This window comes from Carcharodon carcharias, chromosome 15, assembly GCF_017639515.1.
Source record: "Carcharodon carcharias isolate sCarCar2 chromosome 15, sCarCar2.pri, whole genome shotgun sequence".
NCBI classification, from domain to species: Eukaryota; Metazoa; Chordata; class Chondrichthyes; order Lamniformes; family Lamnidae; genus Carcharodon; species Carcharodon carcharias.
This window is the reverse complement of record NC_054481.1, coordinates 40,073,680-40,086,909: the sequence shown is the minus strand read 5'-3', so window position 1 is coordinate 40,086,909 and position 13,230 is coordinate 40,073,680. Positions and strand designations below refer to the sequence as shown.

The 13,230-nt window shown below is 45.6% G+C and overlaps 1 protein-coding gene across 1 annotated transcript in view; it reads right to left on the bottom strand.

Moving 5' to 3' along the window:
- meiob (meiosis specific with OB-fold) overlaps positions 1-13,230 on the bottom strand; it is a 63,158-nt gene that overhangs the window by 24,093 nt on the left and 25,835 nt on the right. The window contains exons 7-10 of the mRNA XM_041206249.1: positions 11,162-11,262; positions 10,048-10,100; positions 9,843-9,938; positions 6,469-6,561 (exon numbers count right to left, since the gene is read on the bottom strand). Of these exons, the coding sequence (XP_041062183.1) occupies positions 6,469-6,561; positions 9,843-9,938; positions 10,048-10,100; positions 11,162-11,262 (343 nt within the window). The remainder of the gene's footprint in view (positions 1-6,468; positions 6,562-9,842; positions 9,939-10,047; positions 10,101-11,161; positions 11,263-13,230) is intronic.

Here is a 13,230-nt window from a genome sequence, read left to right as displayed (position 1 = left end):
AAAACACCCAAACCGACCCCCACAGCACTCCCCCACAACATCCCCGACCACCACCCCCCCCAATATGGGACGCCCCCACACCCCCGACCACTCCCTATAAGGATTCTCCCCCACCCCCTACAAGGATTCTCCCCCACCCCCTAACTTCCTATCCTACTTCCCTGACCACCCCCCACCCCGAGCCCTGGCCCTCCCCGCTCTTTGATCCTGCCCACCCACCTCCCCAAATCCTATCCATGTACCTTAGACACTTACCTTCTTCCTGGCTTGTCAATTTTACGGGTCCCTTTAAACTTACTTGCTTTGCAGCAGCTAATGCTGTAAAAAAAAGGGGACATGGCCTCCTTGAATCTGCCGGAGGTGCGCTTCACTGGAGCCTGTGTGGAGTCTTTCAATGCAGGCCCCAAGCAGTTCCAGTGATTGGAAATGTCAGCTTAATTTTCAAGGGCAGGTAAATATGTATTTATTTCTTCTAAATCCTGCAGAGCATCTGTCGCCATTGCTAGTTGGAAGTTACGACTCATTATTTACCAGAATCCTTCAAGAGTGAGAAAGCCTGGTTCTCTCCATGGCTTCAGAAATCTCCAGGAATAGAAATTAGCTATTTTTCTTGGTGTATGTGTGCTTTCATTCATGGGACCCCTGATGTCAGGCTGCTCTTGCCAGTTGGCAGCAATTAATTTTGTATTCTGTTTGAATTCAATGAATCTCATACAAATATTCTTTCATAATCATAGTATTGCTGCCATCACATCAATAAGGTCACAAACATCTTGCGATTTGTGGCATTTCTTAGATGTTGATGCATGTACCTTGGGCCTTAGAGACTTTTCTTTGCTAGATTCCCCTGCATAATCGATTCAATTTTATTGTATAATATTAATGAAATAATATCTTAACCGATGCCATACAACCTTGATGCTGTTCAAAGACTAGCTGCCATGTCAATAAATGTTGCAGAATCAAAGTTAAACGTACATGGCGAACAGCCAAAACTGTTTAGACTTACGTATTTGATAAAAAAGGTAGTACGACTTCAAATATACCTACTATTTCTGTATTAAAATCAATGAGTGGTCCTTTAAAATCAAAATTTCATTTTTATACACAGAAATGGTAGAATTGTTAATCAATGGTCTGGAATGTGTAGTAGTAACAATGTGAAATTGTAAGTGTTCACTTCTATTACTTCTCTGAAACTTAATTTAACTTCCGAAATCTGCACAGGCACAGTTTAATGTGGAAATCCAGAAGTCCCTGTCAATGATTCTACTTTTCACCAAAACATGTGTTATTGAAGTCCCCAGATTGCAATCAAATAGAAATAACTGAACTGACAAGAACTTGGCCTGTTTATGCTATTTTACAGTCTCACTGTAAAAACCTTTGAAAGAGTTACACCTTGACGAATGAGGCATATTTGGGTATGTAACAGTGTACTAACTTAATAATTTCTGCCCAACATCTTCGCTGGCTTGAAAACCTATTTTCAGCTTTGCAGTATGACAATTTTCTCCATTATGATAAAAAGTTCCACGTTTTTCAATTCTTTTTAAAAAGCTTTTTTATGTTATTCAAGTGTTGACCTTCATCCTGTGGGCTGAATTTTCCCTTTGGTGTGCGGGGCCACGCGTAACATGACGTGCGGCGACTTCGGGCACATGTCCCAATGTCACCGCGCGCCATCGCGATATTTCGCCAGGCGCGTGCCCGCTATTAATTAATAGGCCAGATAAGGCCCTTGAGGCGCCAGACGATGCCGATTTTTCGGCGCCTGTGCGATCTTCGGGTCAGCACACGGGCAGGCAGGTAGGACACATATGTATTAACCTCATCCACGGGCGGGATAAGAAGGTTCACTGGGGTCGCGAGTGTGCACAGTCAAGCATTTATTTCTGAAAGTTTTTCAAACTTGCCCGTGTACTCTGCAGTACTTCAAAACGCATACCAGCTGTTTTTTCTGGACTCTTAACCTACAGGTCAGCACTCTGCAGTGAGTAATCTTTTCTGGGTCTGCCAGGTTTCAGGAAGCCTTCCCTTAGCCTGGGGATGGGAGCTGAACTGTCCACTGGAAGCAGCTCCTCTGAGGAGGAAGGGAGAGCTAGAAGGGGGACGAGGCCAGGAGTGCACATTCAGCCTCCGGGGAGCCACTTTTGGGAGTACAAGCGTAGGCACAAGGGGTGCAGGGCCAAGAGGTAGTCCAAGGCAGAAGGGGCCGCAGAAGACACCACTATCCTGCTGCCAAGGTATACAGGCGGTGAAGCAGCTACCTCAATATGTCTGAGGCGCAGTGCTGAAGGAGGCTCCGTCTCTCAAGGGAGACAGTCAACTAATTCTGTCAGATGATAGGGCCTGAGATCTCCGCTGTGTGGGTGGACACCCCATGCCAGTGGCTCTGAATGTCACAGCTACCCTCAACTTCTATGCCTCTGGCTCCTTCTAGTGGTTGGTGGGTGATCTTTGCAGTATCTCCCAATCAGCTGTCCACACTTGTGTCAAGCAGATTACAGATGCTCTGTTCAGGCATGCAGTGACCTTCATCCACTACCGTTGTGACGAGGCGAGCCAGACATAGCGAGTCAGATGTTTCACGGAGATTGTTGGCTTCCCCTGCGTCCAGGGTGCAAGACTGCACAAATGTGGCCATCAAGGTGCCAGCAGGTGAGCCCGGTGCCTTCGTCAACAGGAAGGGCTTCCACTCCATGAACGTGCAGATAGAGTGTGATCACAGGATGCTGATTTTACAATTCTGTGCAAGGTACCCAGGCAGCTCCACTGACGCCTACATCCTCAGACACTCCCAGGTGCTGTGGCTCCTCAGTGCTCCAGCCCAGCTTGACGGATGGCTGCTGGGTGACAAGGGCTATCCCCTCAGAAGGTGACTCATGACGCCTCTCCGCCATCCAACAACAGAAGCTGAGAAGCGGTAAAATAGGTGCCATGTCTCCACAAGAGCTGTGGTGGAGAGAGCCACTGGTCTTCTCAAGATGCGCTTCTGATGTCTGGACTGCTCAGGGGGTGCACTCCAGTACCCCCCAGATCGTTTCTTGGTGATAGTGGTTGCATGCTGCACTCTCCACAATCTTGCGCTGGAAAGGAGGGATGCAGTGGATGATGAAGACGTCGATGCAGTGGCTGCGGCTGCACACGATGTGTCCAGCATTGAGTCCAAGGATGAGCATGCACAGGGGAATGCTGAAGGGGCAGACAGTGACCCGGGCATGCTCCAGGGAGGCAGGGACACCCGGGAGGCTTTAATCCAACGAACCTTCAGCGAGCACATCACAGATGGACCACCAGGACAAGCCTGGGCTGTAGGCGCCATACTCGACACCTAAGTACAAAATCTGCCAGGTTAGGAACAGTCATTGAGGGCCTTGTTAATAAAGCTGAATTTCCAACCAAGCACTCATTACAATTTTGGAAACCATACACATGCAGAAGAAAAGAGGTACCCTCAGCCATGGTGACATATCCTAATTTATTCTGTCAAGCAAACCAACTTATTCCAAAAAAAAGAATAGTGTTACCAAACAAAACAAATCATAAGGACCTCATCTTGGGTCAAGACAAAAGCACCAGTGAAAAATCCGTGGCGTGCCTAAGGCGCCTTATGTTTATGTTGCTGGGTGCTGCCCCATCTCTGGGAGTGGCATCTGAGACAGCCTGCTGACTCTGCTGTCCTGTTGGCCTTGATGACCTTGGTGGTCATCCTCTGGCCTGTGGAGCCAGTACTGGCCCCACCTGGGAGGGAGCAGCCAGTTCCACAGCTGGCATCTCCCCAGTCGTTGCAGCCTCACCGGATGCTACAGTCACTGGGATAGGGGCGGAGGAGCTGCTGCCCTCATCCGGAACACCCTGAGAGGTGCCCGCAGAGACAACAGGCAGCTGCTGTGCCGATGTGAGACCGCTTCAGACCTCCCTGCTCACTGCTTGGATGGATGGGCACCGAGCTGGGAAAGTTGATGCATAAACCATCTCCCACACTGGCACTGACCAGCTGAGGTTCAGGAATTGGCCATTCGGCCCTTCGAGCATTCAATAGCTACTTAATAAGATCATGTGAAAACTTCAATCATCATCCAGTTTGTAACATCCGGACCAGCTGAGATCAATGCCGATGTGAGGGCTTGCAGGTCAGAGCGCAACCCCAGGAAGCCCTGACGGGTCTCCTGGAGGATGCTCTCCATGACAGTTGCCACTCTCTCCATGGAAGACGCATGGTGCTCGGACATGTGGCTCATTGCTTTGGTGATTGCCACTCCTCCACCACGAAGACCAAGTAATGCTTTGCCTCAGGTATCTCCCCCAAATGCTTCCGCACACCCGGCTGCATTTCCTGCACCTGCTGCGTCGTGGACGACTCCAGGGGCACATCATCAGGCACCGACTGAGCATGTGCCTGGTCCCTGCAGTCCTATGATTGCTGGCGCCATGGGCACCATCTGCCTCTGCCAGCTCCTCCAGTGACTGTAAAGTGCCCTTACCACTGTGCCCTGGGACACTAGCTTGATGTTCAAATTCCCAGTGAGGTGCTAGTATCTGCGCTGGTGCTTGCCTGGCAGAGATGGTGTGAAGCTGGTGAGACTTCAGGCCCCTCAGGTGTGAGAGGGGGCCTCTGCTGCTCCTCCTCCCGGCCCTGCTCCGATGATGCTGAAAGGAAGAACAAGGACAGTGGATCAGTTAATGTGGAGATAACGACAAAGTGTATCCCTGTCCCCCAAATCATTATGCGCTCTTCCTTCCATAACCAACGGTTAAGCAATGTTGCAAAATTAAATCAATTAACATTCAGCAGTGCTATGGCTGTTGGGAGAACAACGCTGACCTCACTATTGGACATAAATACCTGGTGGTATCACCCCAGCCTCACCAACACCAGTGGACCTTGGCGCATGGCGCCTCTCCAGATCCTGGGCCTCCTGCTCGAAGCGGCTAAGATTGGTGATCTGTGTCTGGCCACCGCCAGTCCTCGCACGTCCTGCTGTGTTATGAGCACTCTTCTCTTGAAAATGAGAGACGAGCACTGATTAGTGAAAATTGCACATGGGCTCTCTTCAAGCACGGCCCACCCCAACCAGAGTGGGACATATCAGGGCTCCAGAGCCTCCTCATCCCACTGCTGCCGAACACTCACACAAAGATGCTAGGCCTGCTCTATGCCCCCCCCCCACCCCAATCCCACCTCGGACACATGTTACCTACATCACATTAGGCACCACACTGTATATACTTCCATAGCAAGGAGGCGCAAGCACGTGAAGCGCAGAGCACAGCAGATGGTTCATTGCCACACCACCTTGAAGATCCTCTCCCAGCATGTCATCACCCTGACTTGGGCATGTCCTGGAGTTCAGACACAGCGCCTAGGTGCAGCTCCTCCAGGTTGCCCCCAAACCAGTCATGTTGGACTCAGTGTAACACATGCTGCAGGGGCAATACACAACTCTTCATCACCCTCTCAGGCTGACCTCAGCATGTGTAGTATTTGTTTGCCCATCCAGCAAAGGACAAATGCCGTCAAAGATTCAATGCAGTCCCGACAATCTGACTTCGGGAGGGAGAGGAGCAGCAGGGCAGGTAAGCCGACCTGCTGGGTTACGTGACCAATGCCGACATGGTACTCACCCTGCCAGAGCGCAACAAGTCATTGAAGCACTTGCGACACTGGATACAGGTGCGCCACACCAAGTCGTAGGAGCTCACCACATCCGCCACCTCCTCCCAGGCACGTTTTGTCATGTGGGGGAGCCTCCTCCTCCCATCCTGGGGAACGAGCACCTCCAGCCGTGCTACCACCTCCTCGAGGAGGGCAGCAAGGCAGTCATCCGAAAAACGAGGGGCACACTGGCCTCCCGCCCTACCCTCTGGCCTGGCCTGTCCTGCTGCCCTACCCTCCAGCCTTGCCTGCTCTGCTGGCCTACCCTCTGGACTGGCCTGTTCACCAGAAGCCTTCTGGTGAGCCCTTCCACTTGACATTGTGAGCAGCCTTGCAAAGGCCCAATTACGGGCGGTGATTGCATCCATCCCCCGCCCCCCCACCCCCCGCCGCACCAAACAGAAAATTCAGCCCCATGTGCATGTTCCAATCTTATTTCATACCCTGTTAAGTGATATTAAAAAGTGAAGGATAATCAGTGCTTCAAACTTCCTGCAGAATGCTTCAAAGCAATTAGCTGTTTACCCTACTTGATGACTTCACTGTTGCTGGATGACTGGAGATCCCCTTGACTTGGCACAAGTTTCAAATGGATGTTGTGAAAAGGGAAATCTATGCGGTAGATCTTTGTGGGCAACTTTGAGGTCAATGGGAACACTGTCACATTGCTGTTGACTACAAAACCTAGCCCTGTTTATCACAATTAAGTAAAGCAATTTACGTAGTATGTCTATTTTTTACATCACTTATGAGTATAAAAACCCACTTAAATTAAATTGTATTTTCAAATATAAAACTCAATGACTTACAGTTTATTAATTCATGTGTTTGTTCTGGATCTTCACCATCATTTTCTGCATATTCTTTGGCAAAGTTAAATAGCAGATTGGCTTCTTTAGTGTCTTGATATTTCCAGGTAGAAAGACAAAACTTAGCAATGATACATCTCTTTTACTGTATCACAGTATTTTAGATATCTAAAGTTAATAATGTTCTTTTCTGTTCAATCCAGAAAGAATCTAATTAAATTCTACTTCAGTCAGTGAATCATAATCCAGTCACAACAAAGAAAAAGAAAAACATGACTTGCTTTTTCAGTGATAATACAATCAAGAATATACTAAATACAAGTTACTGATCTATCACCTTACAAAAATAGATTATGTCTGTACAATATCATCGCAGATTAAAATTAACTATAGATTACATGACACTCTTTGAAGTGGAGGGAGATCTCCTGAATCTTGGCCAACATTCCCCCATCAACTAATACCAACAAAAGCAGATTAACTGGTCTTTCGTTTAATTGTTGTTTATGGCATCCACTCACAATATGACATAAACTGGAAATAGACTGGTTATCCCATTTCCATAATTTTGACCACCAAAGCATTTCCCCCAACTTAGTCTACTGCATCCGTTGCTCCCAATGTGGTCTCCTCTACATTGGAGAGACCAAACGTAAACTGGGCGACCGCTTTGCAGAACACCTGCGGTCTGTCCGCAAGAATGACCCAAACCTCCCTGTCGCTTGCCATTTCAACACTCCACCCTGCTCTCTTGCCCACATGTCTGTCCTTGGCTTGCTGCATTGTTACAGTGAAGCCCAACGCAAACTGGAGGAACAACACCTCATCTTCCGACTAGGGACTTTACAGCCTTCTGGACTGAATATTGAATTCAACAACTTTAGGTCGTAAGCTCCCTCCCCCATCCCCACCCCCTTTCTGTTTCCCCCTTCCCTTTTTTTTCCAATAAATTATAAAGATTTTCCTTTTCCCACCTATTTCCATTATATATATAAAAAAACCCACTAGAGCTATACCTTGAGTGCCCTACCATCCATTCTTAATTAGCACATTCGTTTAGATAATATCACCAACTTTAATTTTAACACCTATGTGTTCTATTGTACTATTGTCGTTGACATCTTTTGATGATCTGCTTCTATCACTGCTTGTTTGTCCCTACAACCACACACCCCCACCCCCCCCTCCACCTCTTTGTCTCTCTATCTCTCCGCCCCCCACACACACACCTTAAACCAGCTTATATTTCAACTCTTTCTTGGACTCGAACGCAAGTTCTGTCGAAGGGTCATGAGGACTCGAAACGTCAACTCTTTTCTTCTCCGCCGATGCTGCCAGACCTGCTGAGTTTTTCCAGGTAATTCTGTTTTTGTTTTGGATTTCCAGCATCCGCAGTTTTTTTGTTTTTATCTCTGTATTCTTTTGAGGCCTGGGTTAAGAGTTGTGAGATTTTAATTTATATCTGGGCCATGCATTACCTGATCTAGGAGTATTTCATGCTGCCAAGAAGTCCAGAGTTTTTTTTTAAAGTATTTAATTTCACAAAAAGTTAAGTTCATGAGATATCAAAGAAAAACTTGAAGAATTACCATACTGTAGTATTTTACTGGGTCCCTTCATTGATGTAACAAACTAAATCTCTAAGAGATATTCAGGAAAACAGTACTATTTAGGCAGGTGACCAAAAGTTTTGTCCAAGAGGTTTCATAGAGCGCCTCGAATGAGGAAAGAGGTCAAGAGGCAGGGAAATTTAGGAAAGGAATTCCAGTGCTTAGGGTCTTGATTGTTGATGGCATTGTCACCAATAGTGGAGAGCTTCAAATAGGGGATGCTCAAGATATCATGAAGGATTACAGAGATAGGGAGGGACAAGGCTCTTTTTGGACTTGTAAGCAAGAACGGGAATGGTGGAATCAAGGTTTTACTTAATCAGGAGCTAATGCAGGCCAACAAGCACAGGGGTGATGTGTGAACTGGACTTGGTGCGAGTTAGGACACGTAATCATTATCATGCTATCCGTTCTCTTCAAAGGTATTGACTGACTTCAAAGTCACAGAATTGTTACAGCAGAGAAGGCCATTCAGTTCATCAGCATATCATTATTAGGCCTGCCCGCCGGAATCGCACCCTCGGATTGCCTGTCCACGTTGGCGGGAAAACACGCCGATGTGTGACACAACAGCACATAAGCAACATACGCCTGGCGAGCTGCACTTCGCTTGGGACTTCAAGATTTGTTTGCCTATCTTGCTTCAGTCAGCACTTGTAGTTATCAGCACCAGGCTTCACAAACGGCGCCACATCACTTTTAGGGGGGCTCACTGCAGGTCTCTACCTATCAAGTCAGCCATATGTGGGTGACATTTCAACGGCTGCAGGGCTAGGGCTTGCTTGGTGAAGGGGGAGAAGTGGCCCCAGGCAAGGGAAGAGGCTGCAGGACAAGGACTGTACTGGGGAAGCAGGGTATCCTAGGGTGGGTGTGTGTGTGTGTGTCAGGGGTGGGGGGGGAATATGTTGATCTGTGCAAGTGGCCTCAAGATGATGATGCCTGAGGAGGCAGTCTCCAGAGGAGATGAGGCCAGATGGACATGGGAGGGTATATGTATGAGAATAGGTGGTGATGTCCCTTGAGCTGGCAGTGAGATGCCAGTGAATGTGTGATGGCCTTGAGTGTGAGAGATTAGAGTGCTGAGATGGTTGCCATACCCTGACTGCACGGATGAGATCATTCACCCTCTATCTGCATTGGATGGCCAACCTCTTCTGTGCAGCACTGGCACTGATCACCACTGCAATCGCCTACCAAGCCATAGTGGTAATGTTGCTGCCCCTCCTGCAGCCAGAGCAGGGATAGAGGACATCACAGCGGGCCTCCACAGCATCCAAAGGGCGCTCAAGGGCTGCAGTCTTCTTGGCTTTCGGGGCCATGTCTTCTTTGCTGCAGTCCTGGGCAGGAAGCACTGAGCGCGGCTGTACTTTAAACATGGTGCCCGGTGTGCTGAAGCGAGGTGATGGCATGGCAGGCGAATCGAAGCCCGGCTGCCATGGAAAGGGCGTGTTTCCCGGGAATGCATAAATAATGTTGTGGGCTTGGGATGATACGGCGTGAAAACCCGTCAGCGCGGCCAGCAGATAAAACGTTGTTTTACCCGCCCACTACCGCAGTTAGTGCAAATCTGGGACAATTCTGCCCATGATCTCACCAACTCCCTATACAATTGTAGCAAAACCTCCCTACTTTTATATTCCATTTTCCTTGCAATAAATTAATTGCTATTTCTTAAAGTGTAAAAAAATCAGTCTGAATGTTCACTAATCTGTTGTTTTGACATTATAAGATCATTAAAAATGTAACAGAACTGAAAAGCCTTACCAGGATTTGTGGTAATTATGGTTTTAGCGATCACTGTGGCAGCCATGCTATTGCGAAAACCATCATAATTTACTCGTACATCAGCTATAAATAGTACTGTAAGAGTTACAAAAACAAAGAGCTATAAAAAATATTAAGGCTCGTGTAGAATTATTCATTTCAGAATAAGAAAGATATACCTCACACAAACTGAAATGTACAATACCTGTTTCCCTGGGTATCCATGTCTGTGCAAGCTGTATAGATTCATTATCCCAGCTATGGAAATTATATATATATATAATTAGTCAGCTAGTAAAAAGGTTGCTTTCCCCCTAACATATAAAAATTCAGTTATCTTCTCATTAGAGAATTAATCACCATTATGCAGGAAAAGAGTTATCTACTATGATGTTTTAAATATCATGAGTGGGAATAATAATAATGTCCCAAATTATTCCAGTAATTATATTCAGATTCAGTGCAAATGGTTTATTTCTTGAATTTGTATAACAGGGAAATATCAAAAGCTCTGTAAAATATTATGTCGCAATCTGAATTCTTATATGAATCTATCAATGTTGCATAGCATTACTGTATAATATTCAATATTAAATTGTACTTTGAAAGTTCTAAAAATTTTTCTACACTGAGACATGGCTAACAATTTCAACATTTTTAAATTGAGTGCAAAAGCTAAGCAGAGACTGGTAACAATTACAAATACTATAGCTCTGAGATAAAAGAAAAAATGCTAGAAATCAATTGGGTTGAACTCCCCAAGATCATACTAAAGTTGTGCAGCGCCTTGGTCAGGTGGTGCCCAAATACCATGTATACTAGTTTTACTTGCAGTGACATAAAGGAATAATTCAGAGCCCAGAAATGTGCAGAGAGGTACATAGAGGCTGATCACTGGTATCAGAGGAAATAATTATATTAACTTGACAGGTGCAGGCTTCTCAGCCCTAAAAATGATGTGATAAAGGGGAATTTACAGAGGTATATAAGATAGTTAATAGGACAGTTCAATTAAGTTCCAAGTAATGCTTTCGGTTATGGTGGGGCAGCAAGACAAAGGGCACAGGTTCAGGGTTATGAAAGTTGAGACAGAGATCAGAAAGTATTTGTTTACACAGACATTGACAACAGCTGGAAGTGGTTGCCAGAAACAACAGTTCAGGGCACTAGACTCAGTTGGATGCATTACCATAAAGATGATAGGGCTGGTATTCTAAAAAAAAATGACAACAAATATCCTGAGCAGCCCATCCAAATCTATCTCAGCAACTTCCAAAATTATTTAACTGCATTTGTTGAGAGTTCAAAAATATACTAACCAGTTCATTAGGAATGAAGGTACAGTTTCATCAAACAGTCTTACTTCGCATCGCTGTCCTTTTCTTCTGTCTGCGGTCGTAAAATGCTTCTGCTCTCCTACCTTAAGACAATGTTTTTTTTCTAATCTTTAAACTAATACAGTAATGAAGTACTTACATTTTCAACATAAACATCAAGGGATTAATGTCACATTGGAGTTCTTTGAAGATTCAATAGTTTTTGAATCGAAGATCTCAATCTTAAATTAAGCTCTACTTCAACATATTTCCCTGAGCTTCAATTAGAATAATGAATAAAAATAAGCCATAAAATACCACTACAGCAATTCTTGAAGTATAAGTCTATGCAAGCCTAGCTACCTATGGGCAGCAGAGTTTTGAATGATCTCAAATTTGCAGAGGGTGGAACTAGGGAGGTTGCCCAGGACAGTATTGAAATAGTCAAGTCTAGAGGCAACAAAGACATGATGAGGGTTTCAGCAGCAGATGAGCTAAGGCAAAAATGAAGTAGGACGATGCCAGGGAGGTTGAAATAGGCAGTGTTAATGATGGTGGGGATATACAGTAGGAAAGTTATCATGGGCTCAAATGTAACACCAAGATTACAACAGGCTGGTTCAACCTCAGGCAGTTGACAGTGAGAGGGATGGAGTCAGTGGCAAGGAAACAGAGTTTCTGATGAGGACCGAAGTCAATGGCTTCTTCCTTCCCAATGTTTAATTGGAGGAAATTTCTGCTCATCCACTTTGGATGTTGGACAGGCAGTTTAACCATTAGAAACAGTCAAGAGAGGTGGAGATTAGATAAATCTGGGTTTTGTACATGTGGAAACTGATGCCAAGGTTTTGACTGATGTCTCCGAGGGAGCAACAAGTATGTGAGAATTAGGAAGGTGACATCATTCATCATGTTATGAGTGTGGGAAGAGAAGCCATTGCAAATAATTCTCCAGCTGTGACTAGATAGATAAGAATAGAATCAGATGACAGCAGTCTTAACCTGCTGGATGACAGTGGAAATACAGGGAGCAGAATTTTGTACTCAACCATGTCAAAAGCTGCAGATAGGTTGAGAAGGAAGAGGATGGATGGCTTATCTTTGTCACTGTCATATAGGGAGCCACTTGTGACTTTGGTAAGACGATTTAGGTACTGTGGTGGGGCAGCTGCATGATTGGGCAGATTCAAACATGAAGTTTCAAGAAAGATGGGGGTGGATTTGGGAGGTGACAACACATTCAAGAACTTGAGAGGAAAAGCTGGTTGCAGGTGAGATGGTAGCTTGCAAGGATACAGTGGTCAAGGGTTTTTTTTGAGTAGTGTGGTGATGACAGCAGATTTGAAGGCTAGAAGGGCAGCATCTGAGGAGAAGGAATTGTTAATATCAGCTAACATTGGAGCCAGGAAAGGAATTTGGGTGGGTCTCATCAACAGAATATTTACAGTGCAGAAGGCGGCTATTTGGACAATCGAGTCTGCACTGGCTACCTGAAAGAGCAGTCCACTTAGCCTCATTGCCCTGTCTTATTCCCATAACCCTGCACATTCTCTCTTTTCAAAGAGCAATCCAACTCCCTTCTGAATACCTCGATCGAACCTGCCACCACCATTTTCTCAGGAAGTTCGTTCCAGATTCCATACACCCTCTGGGTGAAAAAACTTTTTCTCACATCACTTTTACTCTCCTTTTGCCAATTATTTTGAATCTTTGCCCTATAGTTTTTAATGGTCTCTTGAATGGGAACAGTTTGTCACTATTTACCCTGTCCATACCCCTTAGGATCTTGAATATCTCTATTAAGTCTCCTCTCAGCCTTCTTTTCTCCAGGGAAAACATTCCCACCCGCTACAATATATCCTCAAAGCTAAAGTTCTTTATCCTTGAAATCATTCTTGTGGATCTCCTCTGTACTCTCTCCAATACCTTCACATCTTTCCTCAAGTATGGTGCTCAGAACTGGATGCAGTACTCCAGATGAGGCCTACCTAGTGCCTTATACAAGTTCAACATGACCTCCTTACTCTTATACTCAGTGCCCCTATTAATAAATCTTAAGATACTATATGTTT